This window comes from Crocodylus porosus, unplaced genomic scaffold, assembly GCF_001723895.1.
Source record: "Crocodylus porosus isolate Cpor-Errol unplaced genomic scaffold, CroPor_comp1, whole genome shotgun sequence".
Taxonomy (NCBI): domain Eukaryota; kingdom Metazoa; phylum Chordata; order Crocodylia; family Crocodylidae; genus Crocodylus; species Crocodylus porosus.
In genome coordinates, this window is record NW_017728886.1 from 91,947,807 (window position 1) to 91,974,603 (window position 26,797).

The 26,797-nt window shown below is 41.5% G+C and overlaps 1 protein-coding gene across 1 annotated transcript in view; it reads left to right on the forward strand.

The window, feature by feature from the left end:
- The window catches only part of HECW1 (HECT, C2 and WW domain containing E3 ubiquitin protein ligase 1), a 298,561-nt gene that overhangs the window by 36,578 nt on the left and 235,186 nt on the right, over positions 1 to 26,797 (forward strand). The window contains exon 3 of the mRNA XM_019539214.1: positions 11,293 to 11,400. Within this exon, the coding sequence (XP_019394759.1) occupies positions 11,293 to 11,400 (108 nt within the window). The remainder of the gene's footprint in view (positions 1 to 11,292; positions 11,401 to 26,797) is intronic.

The window sequence follows — 26,797 nt, forward strand, 5'->3', positions numbered from 1 at the left end:
GTTATAATTTCCCCTGTGATTTTCTGTGCATATCCACTGAAAACAGTGTGAGATATCTAAAAGGCTTACCAGTTAGCTTGACGTATGTATTTTCTCTCTCTCAGGAGAACTCTAACTTTGCCAGTATAAACTGTCCTTCAAAAACACATCTGTAGTCAAAAGCACATGTAAACACTCAAAAGGAGAAGATACTACCCTGATTATACCTCTCATGGCATTTAAAAGTCTCTGTTACTTAAGAGCTTTCTTGGAAAAGTGGGCAGCAAAATATTTCTATTATAAGCAAAACCAGTACAAACCTCATTTGAATAACTGAGATTAAATATATGTATTTTAAACACAAAAATGTATTTAGTGAACATGCTGCAATAGATGGAATACTGAAAGTAACTTTTCTGAAAATTCCCTCATCCTTTTTCACCTTGTTTCCCATTACTATATGCTATAACACAAAGCCTTTTAGATATATTAATATCCACTTCTGGCAGCTGCCTATAGATAAAGAGCTGTCTTATAATTACTGCAGTAGCTTTCAGTTGCTACTAGATTTCACTGATGTCATCTCGGTATCTGATGTAGAGTGGCTAACGAGAAGTGGGGAAATGAGACTGAAAGAATCTTTTGGTCTGCTGCCTATAAACATTGGTATTAGGCAATGAATTCATTCAGGGCTGCTGTTATGGTGTACTTACTGATGCACAATAGGCTTTCTCCTTTCAGCAGTTCCTTATGAGAAAGGCAAACATTTTATAAGGCTATTTAATAAAAGTTCTTTATGCCCGCATCCTTTAGGGTCCAATTTCCTGTCCATATTTGTTTTTCCAGTCAATTCTTTTCAAGTCGATATAAAAAGAAAATCTTGACCTAATTAGCATCTGAAATTTAGCTTTAGAAATGCATTTCCCCTCTTCCATTCTCACCTTTGATTTTTTTTTCCCTTCAAAAGGGCAATTCATGCCAGTCAGGTGGCACTTGTTTTTACAGATTATTTACTAAACCCACTGAAGTACATTGAAAGGCCTGCATTTATTTAGCTCCATGGGCTTTGGATCAGGCTCTGTTTGTTCAGTAGTTGTTTCACACATCCAGGATGCATCTACATGAAACGGTTTACTGTGCATTAGACTACTGTGCAGTAAAGCGTCCCCGTCTACATGTGTGTGGCACTTACACTGTGGATTAAGTTAGTCTAATGTGCCATTTGCTAGTACCAACACATACGGGTACTAGATAAATGGTGCATTAACTAATGCACAGTAGCACCTGTGTAGACGCTGACACTAGGTGCAGCGTGTACCCAGTCAGCCACACCAGCAGGGGACCAGCCTCCTGCTTTGGGCAGAGCTGCATGGTTGGCAGTTTCTCCAGCCACGTGGCAAGGACAGCTCATTGACTGTCCCAAGCTGGCCTCCAGATCCCTGGCCTGACCCCTGGTGCCTGTGTCAGCTGCTGCCTGCCCCTGGGCACCATGAGCTCATCTGCAATCAGCAAAATCATGGCCAGCAGAGCTATTTCGCATAGTTGAACCAGCTAATCAACCTAGACTGCATTGTCCAGACATTTGAACCAAGCATTGACTGCTATGAATTGCCATCAGCATATTTTGCTGGTAAGATCAGCCAGGTGCTGCACATGAGCCATGGTAGCAGTGGGTAGGCAGTGAAAAAGAAGTGGGATGGTCATGTTGCCCAGCTACAGGTCCGGGATGCATGGCGTGAAGTGGCTGCTCTCCATGAGGGCTTGCCAGAGTTCCAGAAAATGCAGGCATTGTAAGCACTGCCAGCCCAGTCAGCACAGATGTTAGTGAAGGCGCCCCAGTGGTCCACTACAGCCTGCAGCACAATGGAGGAGAAGCCCCTGTCAACTGTAGTAGGGGTGATATTCCCAGGGTGGGACAGGTAATGGGGTTATGTGTCTCATCAAAGGTCCTGATGCACTTTGGGAAGCCAAGGGCTTGGAAGCCTGCCACCACATCCAGGGGGTCGGTGATCCGGAGCACTGTGGACTAGCAGATCCACAGTGGGATGGTGCTGCAGACCTCCAGGATGGCCTCCCTGATGGTTGCCTTGCCTACCTCGAACAGGTGGCTGACATAGCACAGGCTAGTGGTTGTGGCGAGCTTCAGGCGGGTGATGGCCACCCAGGTCAAAAACAGACCTCTGGATGGTTTTCTCACCCTTGACTTCGGCTTCATCTATGCCTGTAGGTTGGCCATTTAACCCCTCTGTCATGGTTACATTATCTGTAAAGTTAGACTAATGAAAGAAGTACCTGCTTTAAGGAGGATTACAGCTGCTGTTTGAAATTTGGCTAAGTTGCCAAAGTTCTTGGGTTAACTTTCCCTTTGCCCCCTCCCTCTCCCCCTCTTTGTGGCCTTGAGAAAGGCACCCTAGTCTGTTCTCTGGCCTCCAGATGTTCTGTTTTTGTGTTTAGACAGAGGTTCAGGCTGCATTTTTCTCCTGCAGTCCCACTGTGATTGCTGGAGCAGCATCACAGTTGGTTGAGCACCTGCAGTTCTTTTCTCCCTCAGGCACATTGGCAATAGTGTCTGGACAGTTTTACAGAGCACAGTGCAATTTCTCTTGGACAAAAGCATTTCAGATCAAACATATCATAAAGCAATAGAGAGTCTGTGTCATTGCCAAACTTACCAGGTATTTCCCAGCAGCTGCATGGTGTGCTGGCAGCTGTGTTGCCCAAATTTATCAGTTGTTTATTCCAGTCTGCAATAAGTTCCCATTTCAGTCTTTGGATCCACTGAATGACCTTCTCTCTTAGATCAGTCTGGATCACTTGGTATTTTTATCACTTTGTTCAGTAGCTTTCTTCAGCCAGCTTGGACCACAGCACATAGTTTCCTCAAGGCTGAGGCTTTTCCAAACTAGTTTACTTGTCTAGAGATTTGGATTTATTAGCCTTCCAGTGATTTTAGTTCCTGCGGGAAAGTCTTTGAATATTCCACGGGCTTCTAGCTTATGCACATCTCCATTTTTCTGTGCCATAGGCCTTACATCTGTCACATGAGTATTGTTAATATTATTACTAGCAATCACCAAAATTCTACCCACAAAAAGATAGGGGAGCCACCATTGTGTACTTTGGCACATTGGCTACTAACATTTTTTCTCTTGTACACATGGTAGAAAAACAGTTACCTTGGGCCCAATTTAAGAATATGTTTTTCAGTGAAATAATATTCCAGGTACTGTGAAACACTTGGCCCATTCATCACCCAAAGAGTCTATCCATTTCCAATGCAACAGCTAATGCATTTCTAATGCAATAGCCATGTGGCAAAGACAAGGAAGCACCACAGACAGGTAGCACTCATCTTGCCAGTGATGAGCAAGAATTGCTGTAATTTTGCTGCCTCTCTTCTCTCCAATTTATCCCACTTGTATTTACCTCTCCTCTTCAGGTTTCCTCCTGTCTTTCTCTCTTCATCTCCAATCCTCTTAACCTTTCCTTTCTCCTTCCCTCTTCCCTCTTATGTTTCCTCACCCTCTTCCCATTTCCTTTTTCACTGTTGTATAGGGAGGGGTCCAAGCCTTGCGTGACTGAAATGGAGGTATACATGTTCTTAAAGTCAAGCCTATACTTGAATCTGTGACAAATGAGAGGAAAAAGCACTTAGCATCTTAGAGAATCAAGCCCTAGTTCTTGAAAACACTTCCCATAAAAATAATCTTTGAGAGGATTGGAGTGAATTGTAAACAGCACAATTGTAATTCAGCCAGAGAATATGTTCAGTGTTCTTTTGTGTCTACAACAAAGATGTGGTGATTGGAAAATTTATTATAATGCAATGTGTGTTTTTAAATAAATGAAACAATTACTGCATGATAGCTATTATACAAGCACTCTACCTATCAAAACAGTGTTATGTTCATGCATAACATGAATAAACAGGCAGCAGAAATTTGCAAACAAATTAATATTGCAAAAGTTCAACTTTTGGAGTCTGATGCCCAGTTCACTGAAGTGGATGGAAAGATCCTAAGACTCTTGATCAGTTTGCAAAATAATAGAAAACTAGTAAAAATTAATACTGATATTCAGAAGATTTTATTTTTTTGCATAGGTTTTATATGCTTTTTCCTGTGCTCATTTTAATTTGTAATCAATAAATGAGGTTTTTTTCTGCATGTATTACTTATGTAATTTTACTTAATTGGTAATTAATACATTGTGGGGCAGAAGGATTTCCACAACTGAAAAACAGATCACATAGGGCTAGGTCATTTTGCACAGAAAATGATCATCAAGGGCATTCTGCCAACTCTAGGTAATTTTAGGTCAGATAAACCTATTGACCAGAAGTACTTTTAAATTCCAAACTAAAGCAAATTTGATCAAATAGATGCCATAAACCCTGCTGTAATTCCAGTAGTGCAGCATTTTTTAATTTATAAGGAATCAAGGCATAAAACGTTTCTATTTTTATGCAGCGGTTTATAAGTTTACGTAAAATAAGACTTTTACCTTAAACAATAAGTCAAGCTAATGCATCTTAAGCAATGTGCTGAGTTCAGAAGCTCTTTGCCACTGAATTTGTCTCTAATTTCAGGTATCTGTTTCATTGGGAATGCAGCCTGCTCTCTCCAGTCTGTTTTTAGCTCATTATTCTTTGAACATATGAAAGGGGGAGTGGATGCTATTTCTGAGCAAGACAGCCATGTTTTCTCTTATTTTCTCATTTTAGCTGAAATCAAACTGACTGGAAATGATTTTCCATCATTTGTAAATTTCCCTTTGTTGCTTGAGCCCTACCTTACTTCTCCCTGTTTACTGTCTGTTGGATTTCCAGGCAAGATTTCAAATACCAAAGTCTTGACTGCTTAATATAGACCAGGGGTTGGTAACATACAGCCTGCAAAGTCCCTGGATCTTGCTCATGTGAGTCCAGGCGCACTATTTGGGCAGCAGGGGGGCATTGCCTGCGCTCATGCTGGGCCTGGGTAACAAGGAGCTCTGCCTGTGCTGCAGTTGGGGAACGAGGAAAGGAAAGCAGTGGTGGCTCTTGTAAACAAGTCAGAGCACTTGCCCACCTCAGATCTGAGCCGGGTTGTTCCTGTCTATGGCTCTAAAAAATTGCCAGCCACAGGTATAGATTGCGTGCAGTGCATAAGTTTCTATAATGGTTTTCTTGGGACCTTTCAGCTTCTTGACCTTGGTCAGAATTTCCTTTAGTTTACTAAAGAACAGCCTGGTTTTCTGTCAGCCAGCTGTTGCCTTTCATCTAAGAGGTAGCTTTTTCAGTAGTGCTCTCTCTATTACTCAGGAAATGCTTAGGGAATCATTGAGGAGAAAAATACAGTGCAAACTGTTATTATTGAATTTCTGTTCAATTAATCAACTAATTTCTGAATTAGGCAGTTTTCCACCCTCAGATTTTCATTATTATCTGCTACAGTGATAAAGCCTTATTTATGGTGACTGTTTTAAGATGCTTCTTTCAGTAAGATATGCCCAAAGCAGGATGTCCCTAGCAGAGTAAAGTATGCCATTGCCCAGCTAATCATCAAGCTGCTGAAAGGTTAAGGCATATTTTCAAATAAAGGAGAGTGGTGAGGGAAAAGAGGGAAAAGGAGTATAAGAGAATGCTTCACTGGAAAAAGTCAAAAGCTATTGGCATCTGATGGAAATACATGCAAGGCAACAGCATCAACTCCGCTGTGCCTGTGGTACAGAGGTAAGTCACAGCATTTTGCTGTTTGCCTCGGGGAGGGAAAGTGTACAGTATATTTTAAGGTTACTGCCTTTATTTGTGAGACATCTCAGTCAAGAGCTAAAGTGGAATTTGTTTGTCTTTACACGAATATTCATTCTCTTGAAAATATATATTGTCTCTATATTTAGGTGTGGTGGGGGGAGGTATAACGTGTATATGTATTGAGCCATGCACAAATTTCAGTTAGGTGGAAGTGATATCTGTGAATAAAATTGAACAAGTACATGATGCATGTATCCTTCTGTTTATGACATGCCTGGAACCACATCACCTTCCAACTAAACCAGGTCACCAGAATATCATCTAATATCTCAGACTCCTGAGCAATTTCAATAGCTACAGTTCTTCTGTTGGGTAATATTTTCTCCTCCTTCTGTACCCCTCTCCCCACCCATCCCCTCTTACATAAAGCCAAGAATAAGAAAATTGTAGTTCTAGATGAGCATCTGATCCTCTAGGTCAGACTCTCTTCTCTGTAAACCCCAGCACCTGATCTGTTTGTTCCCTCCCTACAGACACATGGGACAGGGGCTCTCCAGACTCTTGTGAGGGAAAAGAGAGACAGGCAGACAGATTGCTTTCTCCAAAGTCCTTTAACATCAATTGACAATCAGTACCACATCCCATCATACAGTAGGAGCTTCCTGGTCCTCTGGTGATGGATTGGGGAGGGTCAGGTTGGGGGAAACTAATGTCTGGATCCAGCAACTCTGAGAAAACAGCTTTCCATTTCTGCCAGGTAACATTACTACCAAAGATCTTCAGTATATGCCTTTGCTGTGCTTCTGAAGGCTCAGGGTTCAGGCCCTTCTGATTTCTGATCAGGACAAAGATTATTACTTATGCATAACATCATTTGTTTTTATTTTTCCCCTGAGAAAAAAAAACCCTAGGGAAGTACATTGAAAATTAAAATGCTGGCTTCATATTTGACTATGTAAGCTTAATTCAGTACCTCTGTATGGCTACAGCTAGGTAATTGAGCACCTATGATCTTCCCTGCAAGACTCCTGGAACTTAGCTCAATGCTGACACGTTACATAGAAAACATTCAGCCTGAAAATTTCAACCTGGTTAGTTTGAAAAAGTTACAAGCAACTGAAAATAGGGCCTACTAAAGGAAGGTAGGGAGCAGCTTTAAGTATAGGCATTGCTACCAGCCCCACCGATAGTAATATTAGCAAACTATATAAATCATATTTTCTCATATTAGTATAGACTGTGCACTACGTACCTTGGGCATGTCTACATGTGCCTCTACAGAGCCGTTGTTACTGTGGCATCATTTAGTACTTTCTAAAGGAATTAAGTTTCCATAATGGTTTTCTTGGGACCTTTCAGCTTGTTGACCTCAGTCAAAATTTCCCTTAGTTTACTAAAGAACAGCCTGGTTTTCTGTCAGCTGGCTGTTGTCTTTCATCTAAGCGGTAGCTTTTTCAGGAGTGCTGTCTCTATTACTTATGAACAAGGATCCTGGGTTTCTCTGATTAAAAAAAAAAATCCCAAATTTTCTGATTTAAAAAAAACCCCAAATCCACATTTTCCCATGATTAAAACAAATTGCCACTGTGTGTGTGAGCGTATGTGTGTTTGTGGGGACTTCCTTTAGTACTGAAGGAAGCACTAAATGATGGGGCGCAGTAACAGCCCTTACTGCACCATCCCAGCAGTGCACAGTTATTTTTAGCTGCTATATTGCCGTCATGACATGCTATGAAAAGGGAGTGCGTCACTACAGCAGTGTAGCTGCAGTGTCACGATTTGTGCCCACTATGTCACCATAGTGCATTGCTACAGCGATGTAGTATCTCATGCAAACGTGCCCCTTGGGTGTACTACCTTTATATAATTTTTGAATGGCCACAGAGAAATAATAGGAACTAAATGGATTGTTACTCCCAGAGAATGATGGATATACATTTTGATTGTCTGAGTATCATGTACATGATTTAAACAATATAGTGTATGTGTGTGCACACGTGCATGTGTGATTTTTTTTCTGTTGAGATAATGTATATATTCCCCACAGCTGAACAAGTATTTTGGCATGATTTCTCTCCTTTATTTATAACTCACTGCTTGGGGTTTTTGTGTTTTGTTTTGTGATATACAATTACATAGAGTGTGTCTACATGTCACACTTTGGCGATATAACGATGTGCTACATTGCTGCATGACACGCTACAACACCATAGCAATCACGTGGGTCTACACATGATCAGCAGCTACATTGCCTTAGCAGCTCACTCCCCTGTATAGTGTTCCACTCTGACAACGTAGTAGCAAAATCTAACTGTGCATTTCGCACATGGCGCAGTAACTGCCCACACTGCACCATGCTTTAGTACTTCCAAAAGGAAGTATTAAAGCACAGTCCATAATAAAAAGAATTTGTGTGTGCTTGTATGTATGTGTATTCTGATTCTTTTCACTATCTAATTGTACACTAAAAACAAAACAGAACACAAAAACCCCAACATGTAAGTATAAATGAAAGAGAGAAATCAGACCATAAGACTCATTCAGTTGTTGGGTAACCACAGAGATGCAGGACATTAGTACACTAAAAAATTGCCACTTCCATTCAGCGCTGGAAACTAATGGTATAATTGCTGGTAAGTAGCAAATCAGCAATGGGAAAAAGTATTGTCGATATCGTCCTGCATTTATAATTAAACGTTGCAATCATTAGTGACCTCCTTAAAAGGATTTCCCTTTTAAATCCCTCAAGAGAATATCACCAAAGAGTAGAGAGTCAGATGCCCACTTATCTTGCTCCCTTGAAAATATTTTTGTGTAAAAACAAAGAAATAAATAACACTGGCCAATCTGTCTAGTGCTTTTTTCTTTGGTGAAAGTTTAGTTTCTTTTCTGTTTTAAGGAAGTCACTTATCAGCTTAACCTTTGGCATATTTCCCTCTGCTTTCTTGCTTTCTCCCAGTGTATACTGCTTAGTGGCCCTGTGGGAGTCTTATATGCTTTTATCAAGTTACTGGACACAAATCTTGCTCCGAATTCTGCAGCAGTTCAGTCCCTCAGAGCACTGATTTAAGAACTGTTTAACAAGGTAATTGGTTCCCCCCTGTGTGTGTGTGTAGTGTAGTGTAATTATAGTATATATAGTAGGGTGTGTGTCTATGTAGTATATGTAATATGCACACACGATTTGTATTTCCATATATGTGAAATACTGTAATACATTTAAATAACATAGATAAAAATAACAATACTATGTATAGCACACTACATTCAAACAGCTGATACAGATCAGTCTTTTCCCTCCATTTCTTATTTCTGTTGAAAACAATTGTTCTTTGGACCTGATCTTGTGATAGTCCAAAAGCCTTCACATCTGATTGGAAGTTGATCATTAATATCCCAGAGGATCAGCTTTATTGATTAACCATGTCATTATTCTGAAGTCCAGGCTTCTTTATCAAAGAACATTTTTTAAACCTGGTGAGGCAGGCACAGAATTATTTTTCACAATGATGCATCCATGTCTGTGGAATGACTCTGTGATGCTTTGCCAGTCTGACATGTGCAGCCTACTTCACCACCTAGAGCTTTACCTGAGAGGCTGAAGCCAGTGAAGCAGCTCTGTAATGCCTGAGCCCTTGAATAGCTGACAGTGTGGCACTTCTAAGAATATGTCATCTTGACAGTACATCAAGATGACTAATAACATAAGTTTGTATAATAGAATATTTTATCCTAATTTGATTTATAGTATATATTTACTTGAATTCAACTCGGGCCCAATGTCTGTTTTTCCATCTTACTTATTTACTTAATTTTGCAACTGATTTGACCAAGTCAAGAGGAAATTAAATAGCTTGACTAATGCCATAAAATGTAAAGTTCTGAATTTGAAACCAAGATGTTTCCGTGTTTTATGTTCCTGTACATTTTATATAACTACTAACCAAAATAGCTTTGTGTGGGGCAGGATGTCACTACATACATAGAACCTTCCACTGTAAGAGCCTCTCAATGAAATTTGTTTGTAAGAATGTACTTTATTATGAATCCCTTGTAGCTGAAGATAAATTTCTGCAATGGGGAACAGTACGAAGATTCGTGTACAGGCCTACGGATTTATTTAAGAATTTATTTAATAGGAGAGTGGTCACTGACTCCTACTAATGAAAAACTTCTTGGACAGTTCACAAAACTGAAGTCCATTTCATTCTAAAGCTTAAATAATGAAGCCAAGGTTTGGAGAATCAACATGTTCTGTCCTTAGTCATTGCTTCAGCCTATGCATTCACAAACATGAATGATTGGTCAAGACAAGATTATGAATATTAAGGGTTGGTTTTATTGTCAGTCATCTCTGAATGCAAACTATCAATGCAAACAGGATGGTGTAATGGGATGTAATTTTTTAGTAATGAAACTGGTGTAGGATTTGTATGCAGTTTTAGGGGTTGTGGGCCTGTGTCCTGGCAAGTTCCAAATGTGGCCCTCTGTACCCAAGCAAATCACTGTCATGGTTCAGTCTCTTAAGTTAGGGCCCCATCTACACGTTACATTTAAGACATGATTAACCAGTTAATTATGTCTTAAGTTGTGACCCAGCCACGCATTTAATCAGTTAATGGCATAATAAAACAAGGAATAAGTCATAGAGTTATTCCATAAAAGATGTGAAATAACATTGTAGTTTGTTCTTATCATGGCATTAATTGAATATGTGGCCACTTCTTTGCCACAGGGGTGTCACACACATTACCCCATCTGTGAGCCTTGCAACTGACAAGGCTCACAGCTGCAGGAACTTGCTACTTGCTTATGCAGGGGGAGTCCAGGATCACAATGCCAGGCTCCCCCTGTACTGGCAGTAAAGCATAGTAGGATCTGATGTGGGATCCCACAATCACACCACCTGCCGCACACATGTGGCATAGCATGATTGCATAGATCACATCTCAGATCCTATCACACCTTTACCTGAATGTCTAGAGGGGCCCTAGGTGACTTGCTTTAGATTACTGACCATCACTGTTATTTTAGAATAAGTTTCATAGTCTGGGGCTTGCTATGTCTCATAACATACCATAATTACAATCAGTTGATTTATCCTTCTATGGAGGAATCTTAGTTTTTGAATACCTGGTTCTGATATAACTCATGATAGGAACCTTGTATTTGCTATTAGTTATGAATAAGTGAAAAATAAATGTCTAAACAAGGGAGACTTTGGGAGACTTAAGAAATGCAAGAACATTATTTTTTTACTTCCCGTTCTCCAACATTCATCTCATTGTTTATTTTTTGAATTGGATAAGAATTGATGTGTATTATGTCCACTGTTTGAATTCTTATGAGCTTTATATAACTGCATATTCTAAACAATGTGTAAACAAAACTTGAGTTTTAAGGATCGATACTTTTGTTCTAAGTATAAATAACTGAAAGCTAATTCTTCCACATGTGGTGTCAAACTGTTGATCAGATATAGTACATTCCCCTGAGTTTAGGACATATTTTTAGCCTGTCTTTTTACTTCTTATGATGTGCTGGTAGACAGCTAACAAGATAATTTTTCCTGTCTGCAGATGAGGTCTTGTCTGAAAATTTTCTGGACTACAAGAACCGTGGGGTCAATGGTTCTCATCGGGGTCAGATTATCTGGAAGATTGATGCCAGCTCTTACTTTGTAGAGCGTAAGTACCTTTTCAGTTCTTCTATAGTCCAGTTCAGTGAATGCAAAATGAACTATGTTTTTTTTAGGTTGCATTCAATGTCTCTGTGTCCTTTTGGAAATGGCAAGCATGCCTTAAAAATGTGTACAGTGAGATGGACCAAAATGTTTTATGGAGTAATAAATCGCAGACCTGCTAACACAAATAACAAAAATACTTTGGGAGCATACTAACTCAAACTGCGTTTATTTAAGCTGATATAATCAAGCATTACATTCACTTGGCAGCCTAGTTGTGAGTGTTGTCATCAGTTCTGAGTTACTTTAGCATGATATATAAAACGCTTTTAGGGCATAATCCTAAACTCTGTAAATAGTCCTCATTCAGGAATACCTGATACTGATTTCATGAGTTGACCAGAGAAATTTGATGGCTGCTTGCTCTGTACTGACTAGAAAAAGTCAGAGGTGAGACAGAGATCTCAGTAGTGTAACTTTGAGGTGGGTATGGCACGAGTCCCTGGTGAGGCACCAGAATGGCAGCCCGTAGAGAGACAAACTACATTGGCTGCCCAAAACTGCATTGGCTACAAAGAAGTTACTCCATGATTTATACCTAAATAATCAGCTTGCAAACTGTCAGAGGGAATCCAAAATAATGTTGCCACACCGATTTCCAGTCCTACAATAATGTCTGTTATACAAGCTATAGACTCTCTTACATCAAACAGCACGCTACTAATGTGTAAAGCAGCCTCAATTAGCATAAAGGAATTGAAGGGCTTCAACCGTATCCAACTAAAGTCAATACCAAAATTTCCATTGAATTCTGTGGTAAAGGACTATGGCTAAGTAATTATAGAGAAGTCTTATCATGAGTCAACTTGCATACCACTCTACTGGGCCAAAATCAAAGTTTGATGCAAGGAGATGCTAAGTTGTATGTCAACAAGCAGGAAGCGGTCCAAGGTTGTCTAAATTTAAAGGAGTCAAAGAGGATCTTTGTCTGATCTGGTCTAATTTAAACACTAAAGGCATGTTCAGATGAGCACAGTTGTGCTGTATGTGGCACTGCAAACACATTTGCAGCACCACATACCGCACAGTGCAGTGTTCTGTACACTGCAAGAGCACACTGCCCAAGCACGCATGCACTGCACTGTTTTATTTTTCCATGGGGTTTTTTTTTTTTGACCTTCTGGATAACCAGGGGTCAAAAAAATAATGCAGAAAAATATTTTGGGTAGCCTGCACTGCTAAAAAGCAGAGCCGGGCCGCTCAGAGCCATGCTTCAGCTGCCAGCCAGGCTCTGCCTGGCAGGATCATCATGGCTGCAGCTCCAGGAGGCCCCCAGCACCCCAGGTAAGGCTGCTGGGACCAGCACAGTGCTGGCCTCAGCCTTCCCTATGCCACCCGGGGCAACTTGCTGCACACCAAAGTGTGCGTGGCATGATAATTCCCCGGGGACAAGAAGCAGTGCGCCATCACTACTTGTCCCTGTAGAAGCAAACATCCATGCTCGTGTGGATGTGCCCTAAGGGTGCATCTACACGTGCTATACTGTACAGCAGACTAATTAGCTCTACAGTAAAGCATCACAGTCTATATATGTGCCGGTATAAGGGCTCAGTAAACTAATTAACTCTGCCATAGGATAGTATTGTTAGGAACAGTACTGTCTTACAGAGGAGTACTTTACAGTGCTGAAATGCATGTGCAGGCAGTGATGGGGGACATAAATTGCACCCAGTTGCCCAGCCAGCTGGGGGCCTGCTCCACCCTGGCTCAAATTGCTGCTCTCCCAGGCCATATGTAGACATTGAGCCCGGGAGCAGTTGATTCCAGTGTGAACTGCCCCAAAGTTTATTGCATCGCATTAACTGCACTTGTAGATGCACCCTGAAGAAGCTAAAGGAGATGTTATATCAATTTTGACTAAAATATCTGGTGTGAACAGGAATTTATTTTAGTACATGTAACTATTCTTCAGGTATTCAATCTGCTAGACTGGTCAGAGTTTACTGTGTAGTTTGAGGCTACAGGCTCTCTTCTATAGCTCCAAATGATAACGAGCAAGAGGATTTTTTCAGAGGATTGAAGGGGCACCATTAAAGTTTCATTCTTCATCTTCTGCAATCAGTGCACTCGTAGTCAGGTTCAGCAGCCTAATTTCAAAGCTTATGATTTCTGGAAGGAAATATACTACAGTGTCTGACAGTTAAAGCAAGGTCTCCAATTTGAAACAGCTTCCTCATGCTGCCATTACCAAATGGTGAAACTTCTGTTGTTTTAACTAGTGAAGCAGAGTTGGAGAGATTGAATTTTAGGACTAGGTCTTGAAAATGTTGATGAATGTTTTGTTCAAAATTCTTAAAGTTCCACAGTTATGAACCTTTCTCTTCAGCTTCTTAGAAAATTAATGATAAGGTGACAAGAGATATTTTAGCTTTAATGTATACACATTTCACTTCAAAACGCTGTTAACATACTGTACAGAAAGTAGGGTTCTGTGATAAAGAGCAAGAGAGAGAGAGATTACATTTGTTTTCCTGTTGTTGTTTAGGAACTGCAGTTGGACAAAGAGAAGACTAAACTGCTGAGAGGTAGTGTGAACACTCTAGTAGAAGAAAACAGTGCTACCATGTTTCCCAGTTAATAGCAGTAGATAGAGAAAAACTCCAGAAAGACATGGTTGATAATGGTCATTATTGTTGGCAAGGAAAATCAACCGGAAATGGGGGGGGAAATTATGCACAAGGGGAAATTATGCACAACTTGTTATTATGCTTATTGGAAATATTTATGCAGTAATCTAGTGCCACTGAGTTCTGAAGTTATGAATATTGTCATAATGGATTTGTCATAGCATGTGTGAGAGATGGAGGGAGAAGAAAAGGAAATGATTTTTCAAAAAAAAACAGTACTACCTTTGCTAAGCTCTTCCCATTTAAATAATTTCTGCTATTTTTGTACTGCTTAAACTGTACATCCCTGACATTCTCTACATGGCTTATCTAGACTAAGTTATTAAGGGTTAAGAGTATGGATAATTTTTAAACCTCTGTAGAGGCAATACAATTATTTCTGTGCTATATGCAAATGACAGCACAAAATCTCTTCCTCTCATTCAATGGTAGAAATTTCTTCATTCTTTGGGCTCACATAAAATACTTCCAGCTTTTGAATGTGCTGATTAACCCAGTTTAATCCAGCCTAGGCTAGCTTGAAGCCAGCAAAACAAAAAAGATAATTTATTAATATGTGGTGATCTGATTATTTAAAAGTGGTTCTGTATCGAAGTTCTTGTCATGCCTGCGAATGTCTGTGCCTTAGGTGTCTAGAGGGGAAAGTCAAAGCCTGTCATAACAAATTGAGGAGTGTCATAACAAACTGAGAAGTAACAAAGAAAAGGTTAGGTTTGCTGTTTTTTTTAACTTCGAAAAACAACACTTCTAAAGGACTGAACTACAGAAAACAAAGAGAAAGAGCACATCACAGTTGAGGCAAGCTACACTGACTCCCAAGTGAGTGGTGCTGGGAAACATATCCTGCATATTTGCTCCCACTTACTGCATCCAGAGCCTGGAAATTAGGCAAGGTTATCAGTTTAGCATGACACAAAGATACCCTGTATGGTGTCACAACCATGTGAAACCTGTGTTGCTGGTGCTTCTTCTCATGTCCTTGTCATAATTGTGCACAAGCAATGGCTCTTTCCATTGCTGCTGCAAGGTCCTCCTGCATACAGGTCTCACCAAGGAGTCGGCAAACAAACAGGTGCTCCATAGACTGCACATCACTGCACTTGCATATATTTGTGTTATTAGAGTAGCCCCATATGATCATGTTTGTTTTGATCTTCCAGTTTGTGTGAGCAGGCAATTCAAGCATCACCATGTTGGTCAGTCTAATTCAGTCCCTCTAGGAAGGTCCTCCTATGGTTCCAGGTCCATTTCAGAACACCTGATTGTGCATAATCTTTCCTTCCATAACCTCAGTTGCACCCTGTCAGCCATTGTGTCCAGTGATGCAACACTAGTCATAAACTCTGTTGTGTTTTAAGCCATTTAGTTACTTCTGTGTAACCATAGAGTCAATACCTGGGGTCTTCTATCTGCCGTGATCTTGCTTTTGGCTTGCTACCTTATGGTATCAGGTGGTGCAATGCCTGCCAGTAAATACAGGCTATCCTTTGGTGTTGGTTTTAGACATTGTGTTATTTCATGACAGCTATCATTTAGAATTAGGTCTAGTTTCTTGGCATGAACTGATTGTTCCCATACTGGATATGCATATTCTTCAGTGGAGTAACACAAGGCAATAGCAGTGATTCGTAATGCAGCTGGATTTGCTCGCCACTTCGATATAACTGACTTCCAAAGTATTTTGTTGCGGGTGCTTACTTCCCCTTTCTTCTTCTCTACATGCGCTTTGAGTTCATAGAGTCAAAGAACCGGAAGGGACCTGCAAGATCATTATGTCCAGTCCCCTGTCATGGGCAGGAAGTTGTTGGGCTCAGACAAGCTCAAGAAGGTGCCTGTCCAGCCTCATCTTGAACACCTCCAAGGATGGTGACTGCACCACCTCTGCTGGGAGTGTGTTTCTAGATTCAGACCCTTACAAAAGTTTTTTTTCTTATGTCCAGCCTGAATTTACCCTCTATTAGCTTGTGCCCATTGGTCCTCGTCCTCCCTTGAGGTGCCTTCCTGAAGAGTTGCTCCCCTAGAACTTGATGCTCACCCCGACATACTGGTAGGCAGCCATCAACTCGCCTCTCAGTCTTCTCTTACTCAGACTGAGCAGGCCCAGTTCCTGGAATCTCTCCTCATAGGGCCTATCTTGCATGCCCCTAGTCATATGAGTATATGCCTCTAACCAAACAGGTTCAGTACAATGTAATCGCCAAGTACAAAGGGTGTGGATGATTAGTCAGTGGGATTCTATCCCAGATGATATTTAATTTCTGCTTGGCTTCTCTGTGGCAGAGGTGAAAAGCTGTGACCTGCATCTTGATTGGGCTGGTGTGAGGCTGGTTCTTATTGTAGGAATTTGAGAGGTTGGTCAGTACATGTCAGTCTGTTCTTGACAGTGATGAAGTTCCTTCTCTTGAGACACAATGCATAGATTACCAACGTTTAAGACACTCTGTTATTATTCTGTATGCATTGGTCATTGGTATATATGTTAAAAAGGATTGGTGGAAGAATACTACCCTGTGGGAGGTCATTTTAATGTCACCTCCAGAGGCTCCATTTCTTGCATAGTTCTACATAAAAATGTCTCTTCTCCAAAAGAAATTGGATGAACTGTACTAGGTAGTAGTTATGCATCATATCATAGACTTTGACAAGCAGGTTTCAGTGGCTAACTGTCATATGCCACTGATAAGTCTACAAACACAGCACCTGTTTCAATCCCTTTCTCGATTCCATCTTCTGTATGCTGGGTGACGTGTAGTATTTGGCCAATGCAGGATGTGCCTGGTCTAAATCCAGCTTGTTCTGCTATTTGATGCTGTTCAATATGAAGTGAAAGGTGATTGAGAATATGGCATTTGTAAAGCTTATAAGGATTCATAGATTTCAGAGACATTAGGGCTGAAAGGGGAGACCTTGTAAGATCATCGGGTCTAGTCAAAGCTCAGGTAGCTTTGACTCATGGATCAGGCTTAAGTGGTATGCCTCAGCCCACATCTCAACCAAGGTTCCAGTCTCATTGTTTTTGCAGTAACCCCATGTGACGCTGTGGCTATTAAAGCAACCTGTGCTGTAGAGTGGTGATTCTTAATGAGGCTGTTGCAGCACCCTGGGTGCCATAAAATCCTTTTAAGGTTGTCACGCGGTATTAGCACTGTGAGTTGTGTAAACACTGACACGTGATTCACAAGATCAACCCAGAGATTTCAGCTAAAAATCTAGTGTCAAAAACATTCTGACTTATAGTTTTTCTGAGTTCTTTGCAACAGAAGAATGGCTCCATTATTTTTTGAGTAATAAGTAGTGAAACAAATGAAAGCTAAGAGCTGGCATTTTCCAAGGTGTGCCTTAAGTCTAAAAAGGTTGAGAACCACTGCTGTAGAAATATGGGAGCCAGAGAACACACCAGGGTAAGTCTATTTCTGTACTTTCCACAAATGAACTTTTCATAGTCATTGAAATTTCCTATTTCTATTTACAGAGGAAGCCCAAAGCACTGAGTTTGGGGCTACCTCTGTAAAAGGCTCTCACTGAGCTCAGGGACCCTCTGTAATAGGCATCTGATGTACATATGGTAGAAGACAAGTTTAAATAAAGAAGGCAAAGCATGGGGTAAAAGAAGTTGTCTTCTCCCCACTTTACCATCATGGGACTTTGAATATTCTTGTGGCTGTGGCAGACCTAAGAATTGAACCCAGAAATCCTTGGCTCCAGTCTTACACCTTGAGTACAAGACCATCTGTCTCAACCAATTTTATCTCTTTTGTCCCAGGAAGGATACTGTTATGAACCACCAGTCAACTTCTTAATTACTTTTTAATTAATCTGCATTAATTATTTTTTTCTTTCTCCTCTCCAGTGTATTACAAATAAACATGCTTAATTCTTCATAGTATTGCATGTTTCATACATCCAACAATACACAGTACCACAACCAGGGCCATCCCTAGGGGGTATGAATCGGTGCAACTGCCCTAGGCCCTGTACTTTGCAGGGCCCTGAAGAGCTGGGTGGAGAGGCCATGGCTGCAGTTTAGCCCATATACCTGCCCCGCAGGTTGAATAGCTCTTTGCCTGTTCCGGCCAGAAGTTGTGTCCACCACCCATCCCGCCATGTCCAGTGTCCCAGGGCTTTCACTCTATGGTGTAAAAATGCCATGGGATGGGGGGGATGGGGATCCCTGTGCAGGCTGCTTTGCCCCAGGCCCCACACCCTGCTGGGATTGTCTCTGACCACAACCACCAAACTGTGTTTTTTACCCCTGAAAGAAGGCATCAATAAGTTTTCCATTGGTGTTGTGCCTTTACATCTTATGTAAGTTTCCAGATTGTAACATAATATTAGAATATAGATATGCAATTGGTGTGCGCCTCTAGCCAACTGAGATGTCTGCTTCCAAAATACAGCATGATTGCAGTCTGTACTGAACTCACCTACTCCTTGTACTCAGCAAATAGAAAAGCTGAAACAGCTGCAGAGGCATTGTCGCACTACAGCTAGTTTTGCATTTCTGCAGAAGATGGGCAATTTGGTTTTTATGACATCTAATGATAAACAGTAACCAACTGCAATAAATATGAAGAGGTAGTTCCTGGGGGTTTTGTGTGCCACTTGGGAAGCATGCATTCTCTGTGTTACAGCTTGGAGGGCACTGCAGAGAAATAACAACGCTATACTAAGTTTTCCCAGAAAGCAAGCATGCTTTACTTCGTTGGAATTTCTGGTAAATTTTTTGGCCTGTACAGCAAAAAGGAGGGAACATAAAAGACCACTTCCTTGAAGTGCAGTGCTGCATCTTCAGGTTAGCAGTACACAAAGGCTGCATACATGTGTTCTGAACTGAACTTCGGCCTATCTAAATGCCCAGGGCTAAGTACAGACAGTACTTAAGCTCAAGGTTGAATTGGTTCAATCTTCACAGGTTAGTTTAAATTGCTTAGATTGAATCAATCAGCAAATGAAAAGACATTTATGTTTGATTTTGGAAATGCAGCCATGTGCCTGCAGTGGCTCAGGCCAGAAGGCGGGGGAGGTGCAAAGCATCCTGGGATGCTGGGGGACTGTGAGTTAACTTGAATCTGGAGAGGGATCTAGGACAGAAGTTCAATAAACCAATGTCACCTAAATCTGTTAAGTCTGATACTATATCCATTCAGGTTTACCTTAGACTGGTTTTGGCCATTTTGGAAGTGGTTTATATGCACTGAACTTCTTTTGTGGTACAGATTTGAACCAGTTTCTGATTACTTACACCGATTTATGTGTGATTTCTGTCCCTAGCTCAGGGGTGCATCAGATGAACACACACTTTAGATTGGCATGGGGTTAGCTTGATCTAGCAATGATTAACCTGGCCTAGTGAATGCTTGCATGGGTCTTCCACTTAGCCCCAGGGCTGGGAAAGCCCAGCAACATTTCACAGCTCCAGAGCTACAGTTTTTTACACTACTCCCCTCCGTTGCCCAACCTTGACCAAGCTGCTTTCCTCCCCACAACCAGGACACTAGGCATCCTTTTTCCTCTTCCCCTGCCCCCTGCTCCACTTACTTGCTTTCAGCTGCCCATGCAAACACTTGTACGTGTTGCTCTGGACTCGGGTTTAGGCAGCTTAAAATGAGAAACAAAGCCACCTATACCTGAGCCAAGTCTCCTGAATGTTTGTTCTCACTCTAAATTAGCACATTCCTAAACTAGAGTGAAAACACTTACACAAATTAAAACTGCTGTATCATTAGGAATGGCTAGAGCCCCATCTGAAATCTGCTGGATCCACTATGGAACACACTATGTGGCAGTGGAGTAAATATTTCTTTGCGCAGTCTGTGTTCTGTACAGCAGCTATCTCCAAGCTTAGCAGCTGAGTGTGCAGTTGTCTTATTTCAGTTGGTTCCTGTTCTTGCTGCAAGTTTAATAATGACAAAGACAGGAGACAGGCCTTGCAAATAACAGAAAAAAAGCAGCTCACGTAGCACTGTTGAGTGTGGGAAACACCAGGGGAATAACAGTATAGAAATCATGCAACCAAACAAGTCCAAGGTCTGAGGTGGCTTGATGCATCTTCCCCGAGAGAGAGCATTTTGGGCTAGTTGTGGCCGGTATGTGCTTTGTATTGTTTACAAATTTCTGCTTTTTACATTGCAGATACAAATGTCTAATCCAAGAGCCTTTATCTGTGCCCCTCTGAAATGCTCCTTTAGATTCCTTTAGAAAGTTGTTTTAAGGGCTGTTCAAGTGCAAATAATTAAAGTATGTTATAGCAGCCCAGGGTTCCAACTAAATGAGGTGAGATCATACCAGCAAAAATCCAGCAATTACTTCAGTGAAATCTTAGCTTGTACATCAAGTACCTTACTCTCTACAGGCAGCTCCACCCTCAAGAGAACTCATTGTCTTACCTTTCATTTCCCCAACCCTACTCAACACACCTTTGCTTCCAACCCAGTGAAGTGTGGGGGAGAACATGCTACAATATTTCTTTACCTTTCTGCAAGATGTGGAATGCACTCCCCCCCCGTGAGCTTCAATGGGACTTGACAGGAGAGGTAGTCAAGAGGTTTTTTTCCCTGCAGAAAAGGTGGACTAAATTGAAAAAAACCTAAAAAACTCCCATCAGTGTTTCTTTGGTAATTTGTAAGCTTTTGGGGGGAAAATTAGAAACTGAAATTTCTTGATCAGAAACTGCAGAATTCAATTCTAAAATTCCATTTGATATTTAATGGGATTTGTAATTTGTGTGTTTCCTGTTTCCCTTCTCTTTGACGTTCCATGGCTCATCTCTCCTGGTGCAGTAAGATATCCCCTTCCCTGTCCCCACTTGCCTCTTTCATTAGTGATAGGAAGAGAAACATCAAGGCTAAGGGACAGAAATTTCACATAAGCCAGTTAAAGTGATCAGAAACTGACATAAACCTGTAACAGAAGTGCAGTGCACATAAACCAGTTTCAAAATGGCTAAAACTGGTTTAAGATAAACCTGGTTGAATGTTGTATCAGACATAACTGATCTGAGTCAAACTAGTGTATGAAACTTCTGTCCAAGACCCTTTCCTGGTTCAAGTTAAATCACATTCCCCTGGCATCCCAGCATTTTGCAGCCCTGGCTTGGGCTGGCCCTGCCCTTCTGCTCCCTTGCTGGAGCAGTGAGGGCTGGCTTACTAGCCCCCCCAGGCAAACCCCAGCTGCAGTCTGGGGCTAGGGAGGGGAGTTAAACTTCCCTTCCCCCTGAGTATGGAGCTTCTCTGCCTGTTTACTTAGTGCTGGTTGCAACTGTGGACTACAAATCCCAGAAGTGGAAGGAGGAAGAGGAAATGATGGGCAACCCTGCAGAGTCCTGCTGCTGTAAGTCTGGACTGCAGATCCCAGAGACCTCAGGGGCAGCAGGAAGAGGAAGTGAACAGACAGCCCGTGCTAGGTACATGTCAGAGAGCTATGCTCTAGCACCCTCTCCTCCCCCCGCCCCCTGCCGGGCTTCTGACTTGAGCCGCTGCAGGCATGTGGCTGCATTTCCTGAATCAAAAGTAAATATCTGTTCATTTGCTTATTGGTTCAAGCTTTGCAGCTTAGACTAACCTGCAAAGACTGAATCAATTCAGCCTCAGGCTTTTTGACTGTCTGTACTTAGGCCAAGTCAGTTGCATGATTGTATGATTGTGGTGCATCCTGGGAGATGTAGTTCAGGCTCATACTCACATTTGGTTTATGTGCTGGGCTTCTGAGCTGGAATATAATTCTTGGGAGGCACTGCAGTAGAATTTCAGAATCAAAATCTTTCAGTTTTAAGCTGAAAACCTTTGTTTGTTTTATTTTGGAATATTAATTTTAAAAAAAAATTCAAAACCAGTTTGATCATCCCTGGATGAAAACCCCAAGAACCTCATGAGATTAATCCCTTCCTTGCTGTTTTTCTTGGTCTCTGATAGTCTGCTCCTTCCAAGACCTGTTTCCAGTCCCTCAAGAGCACCTCATTAACTTCTGCTAATTTTTGAAGCCCTCATGCTGCAAATAAATCTACAGGTTACAGCTCCTCCATGGCCAACCATAGTACACATAGGCCCAGAAGGGTTGGCACCTGTAAGGATTTCCTCCTGGCAGCTTGTGGTCAGTAATGTTACCTGGTTACAAAAAAGCTCTTTTTTCAAGAGCACATATGAATTATTTACCAAAAGATGCCCAGTACTTAGAGAAATGGAGAAAAAAGTTGTGACCATATTTCTTGGGTTGCAAAATATCCCTCGGTCTAGCTGTTTCTAAATTCCAGTCTCAGCTGTGCATGCTAAAGAGTATGTGTGGGGGTGAGGGAATGGAAGGCCATAAAGTGGAGGTGGGAATGAGGAGCACTGGAGTGAGGCATGGCAGAGGGATGACACAGTCCCATTTTTACCAAGATAGTCCTGTTTTAAACACCTGTTCCAGGTGTCCTGCAGAAAACAGGGCAGAATGTTAATTTGTCTCAAATGACAGGATCCCCAGGACAGATGTCTAAAACAGGACTGTTCCAGTGAAACTGAAATGTTCGGTCACCCTCAAGATAAAGCAATAGAAACATGTATACCTTCTAGCTTAACAGCCCTTGGCATGTCCATCAAGCCTTTAGAATGACAAGTTGTAGTCTGAGTCTTCCCATTCTCTTGGGGACCAAATTAGATTCTGCTGATCTTGTATCTCTTTGTCTCCTCATGTGAGACAATGTCAGCTCTTGCTGATGCTCCTTGAGAAGCCACTTCCAGTTTATTCAGTCCCATTCCCTTCTACGAGGCTCAGGGTCCTGTAATAGCTTGTTCTTCATCTTTGATCCCCAGATTAATAATGGAAAAAAGTAAACCATTTTACCCTGACTGGGTATCCCCCAATTAACAGCTTCTCCACTTGTGCTTCAAGAACACCAACCATTCTCTATGGTCATACTTTATCTTTGCCATCTTTTCATTTACTGTTGGTTTTCCTCTTACAGCGTACTTCTGCTCTAACCCAATACCATTACCTTGTCATAAACAAATAAACAGAGGTATGCACAACACTTAAGAAATAATACAGACGTTTCTTAGTTCTTGACACAATGACACTGTGGGAGGTTAACAGTGAGAATTGTTTCTAAATCAGATACATCTTTCTCCATTTATGCAACTTGTTTCGAAACTAAGCATTGTCCTTGCCTCTGTAGAGATCAATGATACTTGTGTATTTGCTCCCACTCATGAGAACTGATGCTTATGTTCCCACATATGTGCCCAGTGACATCATGCTTGGACCCCTCTCTATGTGCTCTCTTGCTTTTGTGATGCTGCCTTCTGCAAGTAAACACACCCTGTTGCTGCAAATAACAAGATACTGAAGAACAGGCTCTGAGCACTGGCAGTGAGAATTTCAGAGGAATTTTTCAGAGCTTTGGTTCAGACTCAGGGAAAGCCCCAATTACTACCAAACAAGGATAGCTTTTATGTTGCAGTTGGTCAGACCTATGAATACTCAGTACCTCCAACAATCAAACCCAACAAAAATACATTTTAGAGATAATCCCTTAGAATTTTGGGAAAGTTAATTCCCAGATATGGTCTGAATCTGAATCCAACTTGATCCACAAGCCTCTCTCTGTTCACCTGCTAAGACCAAAATTCAGGTTTCTTTGTTTCTCTTATGGCTGATGGCATTACAAGCAATTGGAAAGAAGCAGCTTTAATAGTTAGTTCCTTGCAGGGGAAGATCCCTTAATTCTAGCCATTTATGGTAAAGAGAAGAGAAAACAAGGTTTCTTACTTAAAATGTATATCCTCATGACTTTTAAATCTTTGCCATATATTCTATCAGGGACAAATTCTGTATCCACTCTAGCCAGTGGCATACTTCCAGGGGGCCAGGACATGAAATAGCTCTTTGCATGTATGTATGTATTTATTTGTTGCTACTGTACGATAGTAGTATTTAAGAGTGCCTGTAAATGTTCAGGGAGGCTGCTCTAATGCAATGTAATTACAGCACATCAAAGCAGACTCAATTGAGTCTGCTGGAGCGTGCTAATTAGCACATTCCAGCAGCCTCCACGTCTCATGTATCAGCATCCCCACACTTCAAAATGGTGGCATGGGCACTTTAACTAAATCTGATTTGACGAGCGACCCCACCACCATTTTGAAGCATGGAGATGCTGACATTCAAGTTGCTGCAGGCTCTTTAATTAGAGTGGCTTTCAGACCACGTGTAAAAATGCCATAAGGTGCTGACCAGGATCAGGGCTCCATTATGCTGGGTGTTCCACTTAGGCACTGTAAGAGACAATGCCTGCCCCCACTAGCTTAGGTTCAAGTTTTTAAGGCTCTTTCAGCACCTACCTCCCACTGAAAAAAATGGTAGTTATTTGCTGGAAAACTTTCTGAGGTTCTGGGCCTAGCAGTCTAAATGGATAGGAGGGGTAAATGGTGCAATATGTACAGAGAAAACTGAAGTAGTGTGCCTCAGTTCACATAGCAGCTTGATGACAGAATCAGTACAGAGGTGTTGGTCTCCAGACTCCTGGTCCAGTGCCTTATCCACTATTTTAAAAGCATGAGAGTCCACCCATGATAAAAAGTGTGGACATTCACTGAAAGTTATTTTCTCTGAATAATTATGTGTCATTGCACCAGGTCTTTTACCTTTCCTCATCACTCCAAAGAAGCAGTGTTTTATATACCTGCATTGCTTCCTAGAGCTGGATGTAGGAAACAGTTTATATATGGTTGCTTTTGCTTCACAAAAGCAAGCCTTTAAAAAGGTGTTATTGACTGATCTGACATGGATTTCATAGACATTAGGGCTGGAAGGGACCTCGGAAGATCATCGAGTCTAGCCCCCCACCCAAAGGGCAGGAAGTCAGCTGGGGTCATAGGATCCCAGCAAGATAAACATCCATGACTCACTTCAAGCACTTGGGGGTGCTTCTCTCAGTCAGAAGCACAAGTAGTGGTCTCCCTTAGTCAGCTGAACCAAGGGGACCCCAAGGCATAATCTAAACCCACACCCAATAGGTCTCCCATGCTAGGTTCAAAGGAGAACTTTATTGGTTACAGAGGGTAGGGTTGCAATAGGGTACAGGGTAGAGCAATATCGGAGAAATCCCATAGCTGGGTAGCCTTTGATCACACATCTGAGTTACTGCAAGCTATATATCTAGTTAGATCTCAGGTAGCTTACTCACAAGAGTCATCCAGAGGCAGGTGGAGATTCCCTCTGGAGGCAGGCAGTTCCTTGACATATTTCTTCTTTTTTCTATTATGCATTTTACAACAAGTCATGGGTAGCGAAGGTCCAGCAGCACTTTCTGCTCATTGAAGGAGTTTCTAGCCCAATCATCTCTTCTTGTCTCCTGGCACTATCAGATCGAGAAACATAATGCTAAGAGTACGCCTACATAGTGTAGCATGGTACTGTGCAGAGATACCCAAGCTAAGTCTGAAAAAGCTAGCTTGGGGACTCGAAATGCTATAATTATGTTAATGGGACACTCTAAGGGCCTCATTAGCCACACTGAGAAGTAGGGTATGAAATACAGTGTCTCACTAATGCGGCTATACTGCTTCTAGTATGTAAGCTAGTACGTTTAGAGTTAGCTTATGTATCTCCACACAGCAATGCCATGTAGACATCTTCCATGTAGACAAAGAATAATCCCCATTTCTGCTTTCCTCTCTCCTATTCAACTGTTTCTCAACTGGTTCTCTACCACTAAGTAAAACACAGCTATCTGATCTCTCCTTCCCTTCTGTTTCTTGCTGGTACCACCCTGCTTATCCAGTCCTTTCTTTCTCATACAATTCAACAGAACAGCCACTGTTCCTTGCTACTACCCAAGGTCTGACTTCATATGGTAAGGCACCCACATTTGAAAATATTGGTGCACCTATCTGTCTTGTAATGATGTGTGGTCTTCAGTTCACACCAATGATATCCTGGAAAGCAAGTGGTATATACCAGTAATTTTATTCAATACCTTGTTGTGCAAGTGATGATATGTTTAATCTTGGCTTTGCAGTCAGAGAAACTCTGAGGGTGCAGACCAGAGACTGCAATAGTTGTGTGGGAAAAAGAGGTTTTTGATATGCAAGTTACTATGTTCATAGTGTGGCTGATGCTGAATTTTTATCTGAATGCCCGAGCCTCAAAAATCTGCAAATAAATGGTAATTGATTATCTTCCTCCTTAGAGGTTTTGTTTTTAATGATTTGCACAGCAGATGGTGCATTCACATATTAATTTGTTTTAATGGATCAGTAAAACTAATGCAATGCAAATAATGTAGTTTTGCAAATTATGATGTTTGCATTATCAGAGGCACCAGGTTCTAGTTGCCATTACAGTTTGCGTCACTGGTTTGCTCCTGTTAACTAAAGCATAGTAGAAATTCTGGTTTGGACTGTGCTGACCAGCATGGGGGAAGAGGTGGAAAAATGCAAGGTCTCCTTGAGCCAAACAGCCCAACGAGCCAGGTGGTGAAGATGCACCAGTTTCTGTAATCAAAAGCAGACAAGGGAGTGAGGTGACTGGCATCACATCCATCTGCCTTTGACTCTGATGACTAAGAGCCTGTTTACAGCTCAGTGGATTGGAGGAGCTTGCAGCACAAGGGAGGTTCCAATTTATATCTCTGAAGTGCAGTAGTGTAATGGGGGAGAGGAGGACATGGGGCCCTGTCCCAGACACTGATATGAAGGAGCACCAGAATCTACCCTGAGAGTCTTTGCTACAATAGGG